This window comes from Mus musculus, chromosome 7 (genome assembly GCF_000001635.26).
Source record: "Mus musculus strain C57BL/6J chromosome 7, GRCm38.p6 C57BL/6J".
Classification (NCBI taxonomy): Eukaryota; Metazoa; Chordata; class Mammalia; order Rodentia; family Muridae; genus Mus; species Mus musculus.
The window spans coordinates 100228649-100250686 of record NC_000073.6 but is presented as its reverse complement, the minus strand read 5'-3'; the positions used below and the strand labels follow the sequence as shown (position 1 = coordinate 100250686).

Genomic DNA, 22038 nt, shown 5'->3' with positions numbered 1-22038 from the left:
CAGGTCCACTTCCCCTATATCCTTTCTTTTCCACTACCTCTGGTGGGTGGTGGGCTAGAAGGGAGGTTAAAGCTTTTAAGAACCATCATTTTGTAGGATTTGAAGATATTAAAGTTACAGGGTACTACCAAATTTTTTAAAATAAAATAATGGAGCAGGAAAAGCACATATATAATAGTAAATATGTAATAGTATAAAAATACATATATAATATATGTAATACTTGCCTGTGTTGACTGTATTACTGTAAGGTCATTGATGTAGCAAAACCCTGCTCCCATGGCAGATCGAAGTCCTGCAGTCCCAAAAGTCATCCGGCAACAAAGACGATCACGCAATTCCTTGTTCATCCCATTCCGCAAGAGATTTTCAATCTGCTCTTTTGTTTTGGGATTCTGTTTTTTGAAAAAAAGCAGATCTAATTGAGAACATAAAGTGCTAATACTAGGCCTGTCTAAGGGCCCAAAATGTAGACTCACAGCCTGGTTCATTAGATTCTAAGGTTACTTATTAAACTTAGTATATACTACAAAAATATAGCACGGCACACACACACTATATATATATATATATATATATACATATATATATATATATATTGTTTATTAAAAATCCTTCCACTTACTGAGTCCTCAAGAGATACTGAGTCCTCAAGAAAGGCTATACTGAGGGCACATTTATCTATTTTTAGATAATTCTAAATTTAAGAACTAAGAATTACTTTAGTCCATTAAATTAGGAGTCTAAATTAAGCCTTAAAATATATAAAGTATTAGATAAATGCTATTAAAATATCTACCAATTACTTACTTAACTAGATCTTCAATCAAGATAAACCAGGCATGGTAAAACATGCTTATAACCCATCAATTGACATAGTTCTAATCCATATTGCCAACCAGTAAATCATCTTTTGCTTGGTTCTGAGAAAACTCTATAAGGCCATGTACTAATGAGGGGGTTGCAGGATAACAGCAAGGAGATGGCCTGATGGGTAGAATACATACTGTTTTTCCTATCCATTCTTGTCTATCTCTTTCCTAGACCTCAACCAAGACCATGTATTAGTTACTTTGTGTCTCTACTGAATATCTGATGGGGACAGACTATCAGGAGTCTAAAGTGCAGCTTCACTATGTTGCAAGCTTGAGACCCTGTTTCAAAAAACTAGAAATAAACTAACAAAATAACAAACACACAAACAAAACCCATACTAGTCTTTCAAAACCACATTCCACTCATCTATAGCACCAGTTGACCATAATGAGATTTTTAGGTGTCAAGTATGTCATGTTAGATTTTCATTAAAATGCAAACATGACTTGAGAGACAAGGCATGCCAACACCCATATGTAGAATTTTAGCATGTGCAGGGTCCTGGACTCAATCCCTAGCATAAGGAAATAAACAGGCAAACAAACAAAAACATGAGCAGATTTCAAATTGAAATAAAATTATGGGAAAGCCTAAATGGAATTTTCTAATTTCTTTATGGGAGGACTAAGTATTTAAAAGTCCAAAATGAACCACAACTTCTCTCATCAAATTTACTATTTTTGCAGAGTTGAGTCTGTAGTATTTACATATTCTGCACTGATAGGTTATATAATGCTAACTAGTGCTCAGCATTACAAACCAAGGCACCTGCAAGGTATTCAATACTAGAAGAACTTTGTACTTGTACATAAGAACATTATCAATACATAATTTAAACAGTTTCTGGTTATAGTAGAAACTAATGTAACTAGAGTTTGTGGGCAAACTAGTAAGATGTGGCAATTCTATTAACTGAATATTCTTACTTTTTGAGACAGGCTCTCATGTAGCTCAGGCTTGTGCTTGAACTCACTAAATAGGCAAGGCTGGCCTTGGACTCTTGATCATCCTGCCTCTACCCCTCAGGTGCTGCGATTACAGGCATGTGCCACCATACCTGGCTCTGAGATGTTAATCTGTTTAACACTGAAGGGTTTGTATGTGTAAGACCTAGATTCAAGCATTTTCTGTTTTGTAAATGGCATACACTAACATCTATACACTCTGAATAAAAATATGAATAGCTATTAGGAGAAAAATCTAAATAAAAGAATATCTAAGCCACCAATGAACTATCCCAAAGTTAAAGATATAATCAGATTTGAAAGAAGCAAAATGACTTGGAAACTGTTAACATCAGGAGATTAGACCAAAAGCCGAATGGCCTCTCTCTATGCACAGAGGATAAGTACTCACTTCAAGTTAGTGAGACTGTAAATTGGGATGGTCTTTTCAGAGTAACTGTAGCAAAACATCAAAGTTTATACAACGTATGCTTCTGACCCATGGGTTTTTGTGCTGAAGCAATACTTTCACTTTACACAATTAATAACACCAGAATGTTCACTGCTGCATTCATTGTTATTAATAATGCTGATAGCATTATTATAACTATCACACAGATGAAGAAAAAGATTCACAGAAGGACCCAAGAGCACTGAGCTAGTTAGGCAGGATTTAAATGGTTGAACATTTGGTCTGGTTCTAAGTATAAAACAACTGCACCGAGAAGGTTAATAATGTGTAAAAACAATTCAACTCCAGGTATAAAGTGAAACAGCATCCTTTTCCATTTATGAGCTAACATAAATATACAAATGATCCACCAGTAACTATGAGCTGACTGAATATACTTCCTAATGTTAAACTGCACAGAAATGAGAGTAGTACCTAAACTCACAAATCTCAGCTACAATACTAACTTAAGTCTATTTCTTAAAAAGCTATTAAGTTTGAGAAAAATAAAACTGAAGAATCATGATACATTAAACACAATAAACCTGTATGGAAAAAAGTTAAATGATTATGGCGACAGACATTTAAGGTCTATTTTTAATTCACGTCTCTACTACTTATCTACTATATTTAGTTATAGATTATTTAGTTACCTATTAGCTAGATAATTAAACTAATTTATTAATTAAATTACATGGTGTTATAAACTTGGAAAAAGACTTAAAAAGCTATGTAGCTATACATAGCTTCTATTTTTCAGATAACGGAATTAAAGTTGTATTTTGTTGCTAAAAAATCTTTAAATAACCATGATGTCAATAAACAGTAATGAGGACCTAAAGTAATATAGGTAAATTATTTTAAAATACAATTTCCATGTATATCTTAAGATACAATAAATGAAAAGGCAGGCAGAAATATAAAGTATTTTCATTAGTATAAAAGGAGCATACATGTATACCATGCAGAAATATTTCATGCAAAAGAAGAAAAAAAAAAAAAAAGAAGAAAACCTACAAATGCTGGTTATCCCTGAAGGAAATACCAGGAGTGGGAACTGAGGTGAAAAGGTGACACTTCTGTTTTATAGCCCTAATAGTGTCCGGATATTTCATGTACATAGAACCTATCATTTATTATAACTACTAGTTTTATATTCATAATGGGTGAGTCTATTGTGAGTTTGTATGAATTCTTTTTCATCTCACAAACTGCTCTTATTACATCCCTGTCTGAGAAGTCTATTTCTGTTCATCCCAGATAAGGAGAGCAATGGTAGACTGAAGAAATGATTCCATCCATGCCCAGCTTGGCAAGTCAGTGCATTTAACTTGGATTGTTTGTAAGAGATGGGCAACTTCTATCAGCCCACTAGGGCTTTCCCTCCTGGGGTCTTTTAAACTTGTACATCCTCTAGAAGCAGGGGAGGTTGGCTGGTTATTTATTTACTTTATTTTGCAACAAGGTTTCAATTTGTAGCTCTGATTGGCCTGGAACTCACTATGTAGACCACAGTGATTGGTTGGAACTCAGAGAGCTCCAACTGCCTCTGCCTCCCAAGGGCTGGGGTTAAAGGCATGCATCACCATGCCCAGCTTGACTGTTGCATCTCTACATGGCTAAAATGAAGAAAAGGAATTAACTACTTACATAACACTCATAGAACCTTAAAGTCCAAATGCAAATATGAAGAAAGTGATCTTTTAGTATCAGCATTGGCTTTTAAGTGTTTTTATTAGCACACATTATATATAAGACATATCATTATAACATTTTCATGCATGTACAAATTTTAATCATATTGTCCTCCTCCCCCCATTACTCTTTCCTCTTTTTTACTCTCGCTGATTCTTTAGCCCTGTCTTCTACTTTCACATCTGTACTTACATTTTTAGTTTATTGTTGGTGACTCAATGAGTTTCACTGAGGCTCCTTACCTTGCCAGTGTCTACACCACTGAAGAAAATGGCTTCCCCAAGATACTTTGAATACATAGAAATGTTTAATACTTAACTTCTTACAACCTTTCACAGATAATGAAGAAAGCTACATACTACACCAAATCACCCCAACTCTGCCAATAAATGAAGGTATTTACATCACTTACATATGAAAAATCATATTGCACTTGTCTAAGCTTTTCTGAACCTATAATGCTTATAATCAGGTCCTTTTGCATTGCTTATGTGTGATAAATATAAATGCATATAAAAGTACTTTAAATAAAAGTAACCAAGTTTGTCAATGGGTTTACCTGTAAATCTTTTTCCATAGCTGTGATAATACTTACTTAATACTTACTGCAAGACTGACTGAACTTAGAAGCCCTATGGAAACCTATGGAAACCTCTTGACGAACCTATTGAGGGTGCTTCCAGATGGCTTCCTTGAGCGAAGACCTATTCCAAATGTACATTGCTGCATCCCATGGGTTGAGGTTATAAAAAGGAAAAAGAAGCTGAGCACCAGCTTGCACTCTCCTCCCCGTTCTCTCCCTCCCTCTTCCTGTCTCTCTCCCCGTGTCTCTCTCTCTCTCTCTCTCTCTCTCTCTCTCTCTCCCTCCCTCTCTCTCTGATTCCTGATTGTTGATGCAGTACACTCAGACACCTCCTTCACCTGCTGCTATGCCTTCTCTGCCATGAGGAGTGTTCTCCTCAAACTGTAAGCCAAAACAAGGTCTTCTTGTAAGTTACTACTTGTCAGGTATTTGGTCACAGCAATGAGAAAAGTAATTAATATAATGCCTATTTTGCAATTCCTATGCAACTTTGAATATTAGACCTAACAGCAATTCCTAATATTGTTATTCATTAAAGGGTGACTATGTACGAACTCTTCTATAATTCAGTATTTCTAAAATTATAAAACTTTAAATGTTGTTCTTAAAAATCTCAGAGATTTGTGTTTAAACAACAAATACCAGGTTAATAAAATAATAAAGAATTTTTTAAGTTTATGTCTAAAGAGAAGTTGAAATAGGAAACTGCAGTCTGAAAACCTGATGGGTGGACACGGCTGACATTTACTTCTGGGGGTCAGCCAGCTTGGAGATCCATTTCCAGAGTACTGGAGCAGGGCAGGGGATCCAGTCAGATGACTGGTTATTAGCTTCAAAATATAATCATGTTCTTCCCAACTGAAGTAAGCTTTATTAAATACTGGCCAGGAAGAGAGACACTGGCCAGGTCGATACTCGGGATTCCCAGAGAAATGGCCCAAAATACAATCATGTTAAAGGAGTGTTTCTCCAAGTTGAAAAACAAAACAAAACTGTGTTTAATTCTAAATTTAATTTCCCCATCTTTAAAAAATTTTACTCAAATTAGCATTAAATTGGCCTAGATAAGAAGCTTTATGACTATACTCATCATATAAAACAAAATTTACTTTTAAAAAATCATTTTTCTGGGAAAAATAAAACCCAAGAAATGAAAGTGTTAACTAGACCACAACTGGAAAGTAAGTTTTAAAATACAACATTGTTCTCCCTTAAGTATAATATTAGATAGGGAAGGATTAGTGTGAAAGTTAAAATATCCATTGTATTGTAAAGCCTTCCTGGAGATATAGCACACTGGCAGAGTGCTAGCTCAGTGCACAGGCCCCAGCTTTGATCTCTAGCAGTATAAAAACAAGTATACAGTTGGAGAGATGGCTTGGTTGTTAAGAACAATGGCTGCTTTTGCCAAGGATCCAGGTTCAATTCTAGCATCCACATGGTGGCTCACAATAACTCCAGTTCCAGGGGCTATGATATTCTCTTCTGGCCTTCTTGGACACTTAGGCATGATCATAGTACACAGACAAACATGTAGGCAAAACACTCGTACACACAGAACAGAAAAATAATTAAAACTAATTAAATGAAAATACCTATTTGCCAAGCACATACTATGTGCCCCATTGGTAGGAAGAGGATCTTACAAATATGTAGCGAGGTGGAAAGATAAGGAAAAGGGCAGTTTCCACAGAGTATGCATGGGTTCTGGGTGATAGATCAGTATTTGAACTAAGTTTTTAAGCTAGGATGAACTAATAAAAGGGATCTGAAGGCGGCAAGGTCTGACCTGATAAGTGAAATGTGAGTGTGAACTGAATGTTGGAGGGGATGGGGGACAAGCTGGGAGTAGAAACATAATGATTTCAGTATTAGATTTGTAGAGTTTGAAATGACAGCCAACGCAGCACACCAACTACTCTTTCACTACTAGACTAGCTCTTCACAGTAACTTAGAAATTACAATTAAATCAAGATACAATTTTCATCTGATTTTAATTTTTAGGTGAAAATGGCTTCATGATTTAATTTTAATAGTTTTTAAGAGCGAGCTATGGAAGAAGGATGAATTTACTATGGCTGGATAATAAATCATTCCAACTTTAAGGCCAAAATCAATAACTACTTACTATCCTCCACAGTTTCTGTAGACAGGTAGTGTCTGAGGCCTCTGTTGAAAGACTCAAAGATCTGCTTGTTGGAATAAACTCCAGTCTTGTCTATCATGTATCTGACAGTGATGATAGCTGTTAGCTAGGACCCATGCTATTAAATGGAGTATCTACAAGAGGCACTCCTTGTAGTCTGGGCTTCCTCACAATGCTGGGTTCTAAGGGCAAGTCTCCTAAAAGGAAGCCAGCCAGGGAGCAGTTCTGCCACCTTTCCTGGCCTAGCCCTGCACAATCAGCTTACTTCCACTGCTCCTGCTATTTCCTGAGGTTGTGACAAAGACTCACCCAAGTTATGGGAGAGGGATCACAGATTGTGACTTTCAACTGAGCCATGACCAAGTCATGCAGAAAGACAAAGAATGTGAGGTGAAGGAAATAAATGACCCCAGCTATTTTTGAAAGCGGTAACTTGTACATGTGTGTGTGTGTGTGTGTGTGTGTGTGTGTGTGTGTGTGTGTGTATGCATTAAAATACAACTAAAATATGACTGTTCTTTGTTAATGCTCTTATTCTTTTCTTTCTTGTTTGGAGTAATATAATTAGGTATAACTGTAATTTTATAGGTAAGCTTAGAGCATACATTAATACCAAAGTTAATCCATAGATGGGAATTATTCATTAGCTTAGGAAAGTTCACAGCTATAATCTCTTTAAGTACTGTTGCTGGTCTACTCTCTTTCCTCTCCTTAGGTGACTTCAATCCGATGGATCTGAGAACTAAATTATATTATCTCAGGCCTCACACCCATACTACCTCTTTAGTCTTCCTATTATCACTCTGTCACTACAGGCTTCATCTTCAATACTTCCTGCTGCCCTACTGCTGCCCTTTCTTGTAGGTTAATAATTCTCTCTTTAACCCTGAATTTTACTAAATTTGTTCACCAAGTTTTTAGTTTTGGTATAATTTTCTATGTTATTTCAGAATCAGAACTTACATTAAAAAAAATACAAGCTTTTGGATTATTTTCACTTCTCTGCCTAGTTTTTAAGTTTCTCTTTTTAACCTCTTAGATTTGGCAATCGACAGTTATTTTAAAGTCTGTATATCATAATTAGCATGGAGCACTCTACAAGTCAGTTTGTAGTACATTTGTTTTTGTGGGGAATTGTATATATTGACCTGTTTCTTTATGGATCTGGCTAACTGACTCTACACTGGGTTATATTATATTTGTTATTAATAGGAGCAAATTGAGGACTGTAGTGAAGGTGTTTTCTGCTGAAGCCAAGCACTGTAGCCGCAATCCAAGCAAAACGATCAGCGATTTAAGGTCATTTTTGTCTACAGAATAAGTTTAAGGCTACTCTGGGCTATCTGAGGTCCTTTCTTAAAACAACAAGAACAAAAATGAATGTACTTCCCCTTATATAGAGAGAGATTTCTTTCTTCTCTTTTCTTGGGTTCCTGAAATCAACAGCAAACTAAGCTGATTTTAGCCTAACTTTCAGGCCACTCAAATGACTCAAGGCAGGGATTTCGTCCATTTAGTGCTGACCCTGAATCCATAAGTGGTCATATGGTAGTTCTACCATTCTTAAGTAGTAGTACCAGACTCTAGATTCATTCTTTGCCTCTTTATGAACCTTTTAAAGTCCAGTGCCAGGAATAGCTTACTCCTTTTAGAGTTGTTGGCTACTGAGATCCCATAGACTTCCCCTCCAAACATTATAGATTACCACTGCTCTTATTTACCCCCCACTCCTTGATTTTATTTATGGGCTTTACTGCTGAAGACATATTTGAGTCATAGAATATGGAGAAATAAAGCTGGTATTGACGAGGAAGCTTCATCTCTACTGGCTAATTTTCAGTGATAGAAGGTTCTATGAAGACTCCTAAGGGAGAAAAGTAACCATCAGTCGCCCAGCTGGGAACACCCTGAGAGCTTTACTAATGACTGGCATGCAGACATGCCCAGTGCACAGTGTGGAATTGTGGCAAGAACATCAAAGGAGAGACCAATCACTTTCTGACTGGATTGAAGTCCCACTCACTCCACAAGATCAAACCCAGACCTGGCACCATTGCCGGGACAAGAACCTATGGCCAGGTCCTACGGGAGAACTTACTATGCTATTATTCTGCTAAATGGACATAGTAGTAAGTCAGCTTCTAATGGATCAGTGCAACTCCCAGCTCTCATCTGAGAAAATTTCTATTTGTGGTAGATAGTGGTTAACAGACACCTACAATTGGCCAAAGTACAGAGAAGAATGGAGAATATTCAGCCCTAAGTGAAACAAGATCACAGTTTACATCAGGCTTTCTAAAGAGATTCCCTGGAATAAAGTCCAGAGACACTTCCAGTGTCTAGTCACATGTTTTCTGGACTAGTCTGAATTGTCAACATTTGAAGAGTATTTAGTATTGGATAGTGTTCTAGGCATTACAATACAATAACTGTGTTTCTTTTTAAACTTAAAAAATGCTGGTGGTTACAGGTAGGGTCTGTCATAAGAATGAAAGACCTCCAATATTCAAATGAGTACTACTAAGTCACATCATATTGAAATATAGCTTCCCTTTGTAGAAGAACACTTAGACCTGTCTGCAAAACAAAAACAAAAACAAAACAAACCACTAAGCTCTATCATAAAGTGTGCATTACAGAAATGATATATTATGTGTTCAAGGTGACTACTTTTGAAATTTCTATACTCAGGTGGGACCACTCATAGGATCTCAGATAGTTAATTAAAAAAGAAAAGTACAGTTTTATCTATTACTTAAACACAGGGGATAAAAATCTAGAAGCAATCATGTGTTTGCTAAGTTTCTTAATTAAATAATGGGTTTTACGACAGCATTATGAAATTAGCTATATACTTGAGGCAATTCACAACTTGTATAAAAACTAAAGTATGATCTAATGGTCATAACAACAAAATAAAATCATTATGTAAAAATGTTTGTGGGATTTTTTTCTTCTGATACCAAATATGTGGTTTTATAACAAGCATTTAGAAGCTGCTTTTGTTCCAAAGTTTTAGACAATAACCAGCAGGGCAACACTTTGACCAGACTGCCTCATTATGCATATTTTTTCCTTAAACATAATTATTCCCCTAATTAAACCTAAAACTATTAGTAACTGATTTTATTTGTTCCTTTTATATGGTGATGTTAATGAGAAAGCCTCCTGTCCCCACGCCCACAGGCTCATCTGTTTGAAAACCTGGTCCCAGTTAATGGAACTTTGTGCAAAGAATTAGGAGGTGTGGCTTTATAGTAGGAGGTGTGTCACGGGGGGCAAATTTTGAGGTTTCAAAGCCCATACCATTCCTAGTGTCCCTTTCTCTGGTTATGTAGTAAGCTCTCACCTCCAGCCATGCCTGCCTGATGTCATCCTTCCCACCATTAATGTCAATGACTTTAACCATGTCAGCCCAAATTAAACACTTTCTTTTATAAGTTACCTTGGTCACGGTGTTTAACACAGCAATAAAAAAGGGACTAAGACAACATAAATTGGTTAAATCTTGGTGAACTGGGACAGGTAATAGTCTAGTTTGTTGGGACTGCCAGAGCTTTTGCCCTAAAGTTCCAACAGTGTCTTCCCCAACATCAATCATTCTCCCCTTCTCAGGCTATAAACTGAGTATTTATGACTTTACTTAATTCTGCCACTATGTCTCCAGCATCCGGTCAGATCTGAAAGATTAAAGGGGTTAGTGTTAGGACCTAGGTAAAATATTAAGGCCTAGATGGAGTGTTAATACTTAAGTAAAACATTAAGGCCTACAAAAAAATGTTACCTGATTAGTCTGTCATTATAAAGAAACTTTCTTACGTTTCTGCTGTTACTAGGAAACTTTCTAATGCCAAGATTGACTTCATATTCTGTTATGTTCTGTGCTCTTGGAAACCAATCACGACAGAAATCAGTAGAACTGTTTTGTATTGTTACCCACAATAAGCTTGGACCCAAACCAACCACCTAACAGCACTTCCTGCACCTATGTATAAACTTTTATGGTATAAGCTGCCCCTGGGATAGACCCCAACATAATCGAAACACCTGCACCAATATAAGAAACTATTTGGAATAAGACTTCCATTTTGAGTAGTGATCTAGTAAACTTTAAGCTCCCAAGACCTCCCTAGGAACTGACATCCTACGTGGCAGAAAGAGACATGTATGTGCTTAACAGACATCCTGGTTGGCAAGTTAAGACACGAATGTTAGACAAGTCCCATCTTAGTAGGCAAGTCAGAACATGAATATTAGACAAGGCAAGTCACCGGCCACAGTTGAATATCCCAACCAATGGGAGCAGGATAAGTGTACAACAAAGACATGTTCCTAAGGAAATATCTATCCTTAAATCCTGATTGGTCAAATAACTTGACATGGATGTTTATAGATTTGGGGCTTTAAACCCTGTAGGATCTTAATTCAGAGTCAGTTCTGAAGTCTGGACTGTGGCTCTGGTTCGGTGCTCATATGGTTTGTGAGGTAATTCCTGGACCCCAACATTTATTCCACAGTACTGTCCTCATTTTGGAATGCAAGTGCAAATTCTAAACAAAGGATTACAGAACCATAAAAGGGAGTTCTCACTGATCAGCTCCTCATAGTCAAAACTTCTAGAATGCCTTACAAAACTCAAGAGAATAGTTTACCAGCTTATTAAAAGAATGCAACTCAGGAACAACCAAATGGAAGAGATGAGTAAGGCAAGAAGTGGGGGGAGGAGGATGGGGCATCTGCTCTCTAGCTAGTACTCCTCCTAGCATTTTGGATTCAGTGATTCAAGAGTTGTTGCAGAGCCCAATTTCTAGTCCCCTGACCTTCCTTCACCAGAGGTCAGCAGTTAGTGAAAGGCAAAAAGGTCCGCAGGTCATTCTGGTGAGCAGCCTATTCTAAGGCTGTCCAGGAGCCCCACCTAATCATAAACTCAGATGTGATCAAAAGGGGCTGCTATGACTAACAAAGGACACGTCAATAACTCAGGAAATTCCAAAGGCTTTAGGAACACTGTACTGAGAACCAGGGACAAAAACAGATGTATTTCTCATAACATAATATCAGATCACAGTAAATCTGAAGCCAAGTTAATTTAAACATATGGTTTTGAATATGTACATATATTACATATGTATATATCTTAGACAACAAAGAAGAGAAAGGAACTTCCTGGTTCTAGAATGAATGGCTATAATTAAAAATAGAAAAGAGAAAAAAAAAAGAAAAAAATCACCCCTAGTTAAGGTATAAAGCAAGAAAAAAAAAGACACAAAAATATATTACTCTAAAAATAGCATATTTTTAAGATGTAATGATTTGTCCTACATATAAAATCAGAAATTTTGGAATTAGTGTTGGGCTTCTGAAAATATAATTAATAAAAGCTAATCACATTTCTGTATTTTAGCAAAAAGACTTTTAAATAGCATATAAAAAAGTCATGGACCATTAGCTTCCTGTAAGGCCAAGTAAACTCCAGCTATGTATCTGATTAGCTCAGCCTAGTCTCAAACTTGCTATATAGTTGAAGATAACTGCTAACTCATGAAGATAACTGCTAACTCATGATGCTCATGCCCCATCTCCTAAATGCTGGGCTTACAGACATGCACCACAATGACCAGGTTCAGCTGTTTTAAAAACTTTAAGGCTGCTCAGGGAGACTCCCATCCTGCCACCAACATCTGAAGACGACTTCATTCCAATGGCAGAACCCACTGATATTGTCATGTCAACCACCTAACAGAAGCTTTTTTTTCTTTTCTTTTCTTTTTTTTTTTTTTTTAAGGAAACTTCCTTTCAGCCATGATAACTTGAGGTAAGTTTCTACAATTGCTATATATAACCTTACCTATAGCCACCTACCTCCTCCCAGATATCCTAAGTTTGATCTGGAAGAAATACCTCCTAAGCACCCCCATAGCAGGTAATGCATGCACAGGTGTATATGTCTGTATAAGCAATGTTCTTCTCATTCTCCTCTGAGCAGTCTAAAACATCTCCCGTCTAATCACATCCTGGTTCTTCAACTCTGGCCCCAGTAAAGCCTCACCTGACTGGTGTTACCTCCTTGTAATCTGCAGACTGAGCTTGTAATAGGAAAAACAGACAACTACTGGGCTTTCAGTCCCAGACATACCCAAGAGCAACAGCTAGAAGGTACCTGAAGAGACTACTGAGAGTTGAGGCTGTGACTACAGAAGCACTAAAAAGGCAAGAGACTGGAAAGAGCTGAGACTGCAGAAGATCAAGGACTGTAAAGAGCCAAGCCTGGAGAACTAAAAGACTTACACACTAGAAAAGCTGTAGAAAGCTGCACAGTTCCTAGCTCTGGCTGTCAAGGAGCTAAGCACTAGGGCACTAAGATGCCAATGCACTAAATTCAAGGTTACAGCACCAACTGTTGGGTTCTGGGCTAGGAGCATTTAGGAGTCTAAAAGCTATAATCCTGAGAGCAAATAATCCAAGAGTAGCAGCACTCTTGCTCAGAGCTGCTGTCACTAAGGAAATTAGACTTTGCCTGTTCATGATTCCCATTTTAAGCAAAAGAACCCTCAGCTGACTGGCAACAATAGTCTATAATTAAGTGATAACTAAAAGCAAAGATAATCAAGAGTGCCCAACACTGAGATATTCAAGATATTAATGCAGTTTATAGTATTGCTCAATGACATAAAGAAAAGAGAAGCCCATCTCAGAAAAAAAATCAACAATACAAAAAAGAAAGAAAGAAAGAAAGAAAGAAAGAAAGAAAGAAAGAAAGAAAGAAAGAAAGAAAGAAAGGTAGGAAGGTTAATTTCCCAAGTTTTAATATACCCAGAGGTTGTTTGAGATTAGTCACATTTTTGAAATTCTCTTTTTAACCCCCATATAAACTGAGGCTCAGAGAAGAGCCAGTACTTGAATCCAAAATAGGCTTAAACTGCTGTGCCCTTCAGGGTCCAACTCCCCTTCTCTAACCCCGACTTAGATGGAATTACACTTGATTTAGTGTTGATTGCTGGCTGATTAACCTAGCTGTGGTGTGTAATCATGATGAAGAAGACTGAGTTGTGGCAGTAGTCTACAGATGGAAAGGTGGCTATCAAGCTTTTACATTAAGATGCTCATGGAACTTTTTAGGGAAATTTAAAAAAAAACATGAGATTTAGTAACAAATTTATTTCTCTCTGGTTTTAAAAGAAGACAAAATGTTTGTATCATCTTGTTGAATGATAAGATCTTGTTAAATTTAAAACAGATTTAAAAAAAAATAAACAAATTACAGATGCATTGTAAACTCCTCTCACCCCATTCTCCACTTTTCCTCTGGAGCATATCTAGGAAGAGAGGATTTTTTCTGAATTTCTATAGTTAAATTTTTGTTGTTATTGTTTTAATTTAAAAGTAAAATCCAATTCCTTTTTAAAGATCAATTTAAATCAAAACAAAATATTACATTTCTAATGTAAAAGGTTAATGTACAATCTTTAAAAATGAGGGTGCCTACTATTTGACCTCTAAATTGCATACATGATTTTCAGAAGTTATAGTTTCTTCACAAAATACAAGTCAATAATAAAACAAGGCAAATACAGCCTTTATCATGCTCTCTAAGTAGTTATCTCATATTTTGTAAGAGTTGTTACAGCTGTAATTTGTATAAAATTTATTCAGATTTATATAAAATAAGTGATCTACTCTTGTCTTCCCAAATATCAAAGAACTTTTATGAAACTGTAAACAAATATTTTTAAATAAGAGGGCAAACAATGTACTACAATTCAGATAAATATGAATTCACTGTTGCTTATAATGCTGGGAACTAAAGCTGAGCCCAGTGCATGCTAAACGAATGGGCCCTACCCTGAGCTATACTTCCAGCACTCAGCCTATTTTTGTAATTTGCATGCCATGGAAAAAGCATACTATAAAGCCACTGAGAATGCAGTCATTTTCTAAGTATTGATTCTTTAATACTGTTACATTTTTCAAATGTTTTATAAAGAGAAAATGATAACACCACCAAGCATTTTCTACTACTAATTCATATACTAAAAGGCAAAACACTATCTATCTGGATTTATCCATGCTTCCTCAACATTCGTTTCAGAACTTTTCTGTACACTTGTTTTATACATTGGGCTTCCTGAGATTATACATTACACTTAAACCATTAACAGTGAATTCTGTCCTTTTAAGGATTCAATTTAGTCAATTTAAACAAGTATATAAAGTCACACCACACAACACTACAATACAATACTCTATTGATCACAAAATATACAACCACCATAGATCTCACATTAAAAGTATTTGGCACAACAAAGCAAAAAAAAAAAAACATAAATTAAATATATACAATAGTGTACTTGTATCTTTATGCAGAGGCCCTTTTAACAGATGTAAATTCATGCTATTCTTTTCAATTCAGGGTGTCAAATTTAGCCATTACGTTATTGATGGGTATTCAGAGTACAGAACTTGAATGCCCTCCTGTGTGCTTAAGGCTTGGTCTCCAATATGGCACTTTTGAGAAGCTGTACAAACGTTAAGAGGTGGAGCCTACTGAGAAGTCTTTAGGTCACTGAGGCTTTTTTCCTTTCAAGAGGAACTCAGACCCCTCTTCTTTTGCTTCTTGACTACGAGGTGAGTGGTTTGCTCCATCTGCTGCCCTTCCACAGGCCCCAAGAGTCAAGGCCAACTAACTGTAAATTAGATCTCCAAAACTGTTAGCCCAAATAAAACTGTTTTTCTGTATAAGATGGGCATCTATAGTAATTTGTTATAGTGCTGTAAAACTGACTAACACAATAGGCTTTAAACTTTTAATTTTTTACTGCATTAAAATGAAACATTTCAAAGAGAAAAATAACATGAGAAAATTCTGCAGCAAAAAAAAAAAACAAAAAAAAAAAAACAAAAAAAAAAAACCCTATTTACATCAAAGAGATTTTCTAACAAGATAAACTTTGGTTAGTTGAAAACTGAAATGCTTTGTATCTGAGAAAATATTTTTCATTTACAAAATGGTGGTCTTTGTACTCCTTGGGGCATTAAAATGTGACCATTTTTATACGTTGGTAACATACAGTACTGAGATGTCTAATCTTGTCAACTTGATGGGATTTGGGATCAATTAAGAAACACACCTTTGGTTTGTGTCTGTTAAGGGCATTTCCTGAGCGCTTTAACTAAAGTGGGAAGACCCTTCATTCTAAATGTGGGCATCATTCCATGGGCTGGAGTCCAAGACTAAATAAAGAAGAAGAGGCAAGTTAAGCACTAGCATTCACGTCTGTTTCCTGGCCACAAACATAATATGCCAACTGACTCATGTTCGTGCTGCCACGCCTCCCATGTCATGATGGATGATGCCCTCAGAGAAACATCAAAATAAGCCCCTCCTCCCTTATGTTTCTTTTGTCACAATGACGAAAAAAGTAACTAATACAAGTTATTATTCGATTATTGTGTTGAGAAGAGCATACTGTATCTCTGCCTCTTTTGCACCAAACCAAACCATCTTCTATTAACTCCCAACACCAGAGGGCAGCAGCCTCAGTACTAAGGAGCAATTCCAATAGTCATCAGGAAGGCAGAAAGCATCATGAAACAAAGCACATAGGCCTTAACCCCAAATCATTGTATGACCTCGTGTTGTATAACAGTTTCCCCAAGATTGAAACATTGCATCTTTCAGGAGAGCTCCTTAAACAGGTGGGTACAAAACTTAAAAACATCCCCTGAAACTGACCAGATTCTCTAGGCTCCTCCCTACCAGAGTAAGCAGAACCCAGCTGTAAAGACAACTCTGAGACCAGAACAACTGCCTAGAAAGAGCAGAAACCAGCCCAGCAGCCTGGAAGAGGTTTAGACTACTTAGGCACTTAATAAGAACACTCTTCAACGGGCAGGTTGGGTTGCCTGCAGGCTATGCAGTGTCCCAGGCTCTCAGGCTTTGTGACCCATGCTGTCACCCATGCTGGGGTGGACATGGGTAATTCATCTGTCTTTCCAGTCATTTCTGCTTCTGTAAGAAACTCCTCACCCATATCCTTTTAAGTATCCCCAAAAAAACCCACTGGCTCTCCAAGTTGGACTTTGGTGGTATCTGTACTTTGTCTGTCCTGGGTTTCTTATCTGAAGTGAGCAGACTTGTGTTTCATCTCCCCAGGAAGTTTTGTCATACAACACCTATACATTTTGTTGTGCAGTCAAAATGAAATCCTATCTACAACATGGATATGAGGACATTGTGCTAAGTGATAGAAGACAGTAACAGAAGGCAAAGCACCCTATGACTCCATTCATATAAGGTACCCAGAATAGTCAAATTCTAGAAACAGAAAAAAGAATGGTGGTTTTCTGGGGAAAGAGGAAGGAAGAAACACATTATTTAATAGGCATAGAGTTTCAGCCCAGCAAGATGAAAAATTCTGAAGGTCTGTTCTACATTAATGTGAATATTTTTATGGTAGCTAATGAAGTATATATACCCTTAAAAATAACCAAGACGATAACTTGTATGCATTTCCACCACAATTAAAAGGTTAAATGCTATGTTTTATCTTCTGGTTGATTATCAAAAGAGAAAATAATATAATTACTATGCTAAGATGCTCTAAATGTTGTTTACTTTGGACTCTTCTAGCATACATCTGTGCCATCTGAACAGATGAGTTCAAATAGTTTCTTTTTTTTTGTTTTTTGTTTTTGTTTTTTGGTTTTTTTTTGTTTGTTTGTTTGTTTTTGTTTTTTGAGACAGGGTTTCTCTGTATAGCCGTGGCTGTCCTGGAACTCACTTTGTAGACCAGGCTGGCCTCGAACTCAGAAATCCGCCTACCTCTGCCTCCGGAGTGCTGGGATTAAAGGCTTGCGCCACCACGCCCGGCTTCAAATAGTTTCTTGCTTAAGTTTCATCAATTAATTATTCAAAATCAGGTCAGGTAATATTTTAGTTTGCTCCATTTCTGGTCAATAATTTACTTACTTTTTTTTTTCTTTTAGTTTAGGGTGGCATGCCTGCTAGGCAAGCACTGTGACACTAAGCTATTCCCTTAAATCCAACTTCCTTCCTTCTTGCTTTTGCTGACTTAGCCACTCTGCTTCTTTCCCTTCCTTCAGTTCTTCATAGGTGACTGCTTAATTACCTTTCTGATGTTGATAAAAATGACATTGCATCTACACCACATAACTAATATCTTTTTTAAAAACTACTTATGACATAGACATTATGTTCCATTATTTCTTGACATACTGTGGATCTAGTGCATACTTATCAACCAAGATTTCCTCACAATGGACTCCTGCAGTAGCTATTACATAACAAACTTTTCTCACAGCACCCACTTGTTTTTTCAACTTTAATACTCATATGTGTGTGTGTGTGTGTGTGTGTATATATATATATATATATATATATATATATATATATATGCATTTGGTAGAGGAATCACTTTTTCTTTCATTTCCTAGAGCTTATCCTTGTTTCTGTTCTTTTTTCACACTATCTTTTCTTATCTGATGATAAAATCATTTTCTATTTTTAATTTATAATTTTGGGGGTTTAATGTTCCCATTGTATGTAATAATTATAATTGTATTATAATATATATATGTTTACATATTTACTTATTGCTTTATCTTGTTGTTCATATAAATTGTTTTCTTCATATAATTGATACTTAGTTATTAATAATCACAGACTTTTTTTTCTGGGAAGTTGGCATGAACTTTCTCTGTTTTGTAAATACAATATGTTTTCTGCCAACACCTTCTTAACTAGAATGGTCAGTTGGGACTTCTATGTCTGCAAGTTATTGTTCTAAGGACTTTATTTACACAGATCAAGTTAATCTGTATGATTAAATTAAACATTTTAATTTAATTTTTCAAAAGAATAACTATACAACTATCAAATTTTAAAAAGCACTACAGTTTAAATGTGGCCTGTACCTCAAGGCTTCCCATACCAAAGACTTGGTCTTCAGTCTGAGGTATTAAGGTAGTAGAAGCTTTTAAGAGTTGAGTCCTAGTGTGGGGTAACTGGGTCACTGCCAAAGGCACTTCCTAGGGAGTTTGTGGATGAGTTCTAACAAGAGTAAGCTGTAATTTATAGAAGAGAGGAGAGGAGGTAACAGGAGAGAACATTTAAACAGCAAGGCTCACTCCTCCCTGCTCTCGGGCTTCCTGCCTCACTGTGTAATCCCTTTTACATATGCCATAAGGCTGTAACTCAAGCCAAACCAATGTGGCTACCTGATCTTATACAAACTGAGCTAAATAAACCTCCTTTCTTTATACATTACCCAGGCTCAGATTCTTACTATATAATAAAATAGGCTTGAAGAATTAATTCACAGCCTTTCGTTCTGGTTAATTTGTTGAAAAATGTTCTGTTGTTAAACACCTGAAAATCACTGGCTTAGATTGACATCTTTTATTTACTTTTCCAAGCTCTTTTTAAGTCTAACCTATCTTCAATTTCATATTCTACTCTTTCTTAATATAGATCTACATTCTGAGACCAGAATGTTCTTATTTCTTAAATTGCCATGGCAAATTCCTGCCTCCATATTGTTGTCAACATACAGGATATTTGTTGTTGCTGTTACAGTCAGCAAAGCAGTTCTGCCCTGTGTCTCAGTCTCCCTTCCCTGTCCACCCACCCATACTTTACCAGTGTTTTATATCCTAGATATAAATTTCTTACAGAGAATTAAAATTCACATTGGAACAGAATCAAAAGACAGTTGTGATGTTAAAGAACCCAGTTTTTTTGCCAGGACTGCTTGTCTGTAACTTAACAATGTGTGAAAGCCCTGAATGAAAGAAATAGGATGGAGGTATGAGCCTTACCCTAGGGCGGAAGAGAACACATTGGTAATGGAGTTCTCTGTGCACAGCTGATAGGAGGAACTCCTTGACCCCTGGACTTATGGGGTTAGAGTAATAGCATGGCCCCACACAGAGATGGATGCATTTACTTGTTACAAGCTGATGCTGTTAAATGTTGTATGTTTTACTCTCTGTGGTTTGACTTTATAATCACCAAAAATCTTTGGATTATTTGGCTTTTCCTATGGTATATCTACCAAATGCCTGATTTAGAAATAAATCTACTGCATCTGGATCATAAGCCACAAGTTAACAAAACAGTATTCTTAAATCAGTCATCAGTTTCTATGACCTTGAGTTGACTGACTCATTTTGAAACTAGGGAAGCGAATCTACTAAATAAAAGCCTGGATGCTAGTAGGAGGTTGTATCCATCCAAGTCTGGTAAGTCTGCTGATAGAAAGTTGGCCTACAGCAGCTACACAAGAGTACCCTACCCACAGTAAATCTGATTAGAAAAACAAAATATAAAAAACAAAAGTCTCACGCTATTCAGGCTGGCATGGAACTCGTTATGTAGCCCAGGCTGGCCTCAAACTCTAACTGCTCTGACTGTATCAGTTTCCCACCTTTGAGATTGTAGGCAAGAGTAACTATGCCGGGTCTACGTCCTTGCACTATTTTCTTTTTAGCACTTACATATACTCTTAATTGCTGAAGGCCACTAATGATATACTACTGCTCTTCAACAATCTGGTCTTCACATACCTTTCCAAAGATTTCTATGTACCCTAAGCTCCGACAGACACAAATGTGCTAACTACACACATTCAATTTTCCATCTTTCTGACTCTCAGTCTTCCCTCTCCATCTTAGCAAATCTGAATGTTAATTAAATGAGAAAGTTCAACAAGAATAATATCTTTTTTTTTCATGAAGACTTTTCAATGTACACCAAGTCACCAAAGCTAAAATTAGTAATGTTCCTGACTACGGAAAATAGCAAATTGCCCTGAGACCAATTTATAGCTTATCACATGTTTCATCAATCTTCAAGAATCAGCAGCACTATCGGATTCCTTGATTGGTATTAATCAGAGATTGAGCTCAGACTCTCTGCATTAGAAGACTGTAAGTACAGTCAACATATAATGAAAACTTAAATTTCATTTTTTACTCTAAATTCTAGTGGCCTTGGACTTAGCCTAGCTTACTTAAATATCAATCTACAGTAGATAAACCTTTGTTTCTCAAATAAAAGCACTATCTCCCATTAAGAAAGAGACCAGCAATATATAATTAATAAAATTACTTAAATCTGTTTTTCTGTTAAGGCACTTATTACTTGTTCCCTATATTATATTTGGGAGCCATTGTTTTATCCTCTTATGCTCATTGAGGTCTACATTTATTTTATCTTCTCTCTCATGTAGGCTTTCCATGTATATTTCTTTTCATGTATATTCCATGTTCTCATAAAGTCTTCTTGAACCCACTTCATGATAACTCTCACTTCTGAACTCCCATAAGCACTGAATGACTGCAACCTTGTTTATTGCTACTATAACTGTTGGAGCATTATTTTTATATGCATTTTACAGTTCTTAAATATTTCAGTATATATTGGCAGTAGACAATAAAGTATTAATTCACTCAACTGGGATATTTATTAGGAAAAACACGGACAAAACTGATACTGAAAGAGAAAAGAGTGTCATTATTTTTAGTGTGGTGCACAAATCAGCAGAACTGGTATCAATCACCTGGAAGCTCACTAAGGCTGTCAGGCCCCACCCTAGTTGTCTGGTCAACAAATGCCTCAAGATTCCCAGATGATCTGTTAGCACTTTCGGGTCTGAGAAACATTGGTTCAGACTCTAGAAGAAGGATTAGAACATCTGAGAAATATATGACCCAGTAACACCAAATACTTTATTGTAATTGCTTATTTGTTGGACTTCCTTATCTACGAACTAAAGGCTTGCTGACGGCAAGAACTCTTTCTATCTTTCTCACCACCAGCATTTCCTGTCTGGCCTAGAACACTCAGTATTTAGTTGGGTTTTTTTGTTTGTTTGTTTTGTTTTGTTTCCCTTCTTAAATGCATAGATACCTGGAAAAAAATGAAAATAAACTTTTTCAGAAAGCTAATTAAGTAGTTCTTTTGTATAACAAAATCTCACATACCTCCATACAAACCCCTTAATTCAGTTTTAAATGTGCTGCCTTTTTTGTTTTAGCAGCTGTATCATATGCACTTGAGAAAACAAACACTGGGATTATCATCCCACCCTCTGAAAAAGCCTCCAAGAGCCTCGTTTACAAGTGAAAAGGATGCATTTTAATTCTAGCTTTCACCAACCCACCCTATATACCTGCACAAGGGGAGGGAGAGAGAAGAAACGATGGCATCAGCAATTCTGAAATTCCTAAGCAATTCCTAAATATCTGATCAGAATCTGCCTTTTAAGATTTGAGAATGGTGCAAATTCTATCAGTACAACTAGACTATTCTAGATGTCCATG

At 36.5% G+C, this 22038-nt stretch overlaps 1 protein-coding gene across 4 annotated transcripts in view; it reads right to left on the bottom strand.

Annotated features, from left to right (window-relative positions):
* Pgm2l1 (phosphoglucomutase 2-like 1) overlaps positions 1 to 22038 on the bottom strand; it is a 51600-nt gene that overhangs the window by 28186 nt on the left and 1376 nt on the right. For all 4 annotated transcript variants that reach the window (XR_378271.2, XM_006508205.2, XM_006508204.2 and 1 more), the window contains one exon: positions 228 to 395. Coding sequence is in view for 3 of the 4 variants with exons in the window: in XM_006508205.2 (XP_006508268.1) it covers positions 228 to 395 (168 nt within the window). In the remaining variant the exon portion in view is untranslated. The remainder of the gene's footprint in view (positions 1 to 227; positions 396 to 22038) is intronic.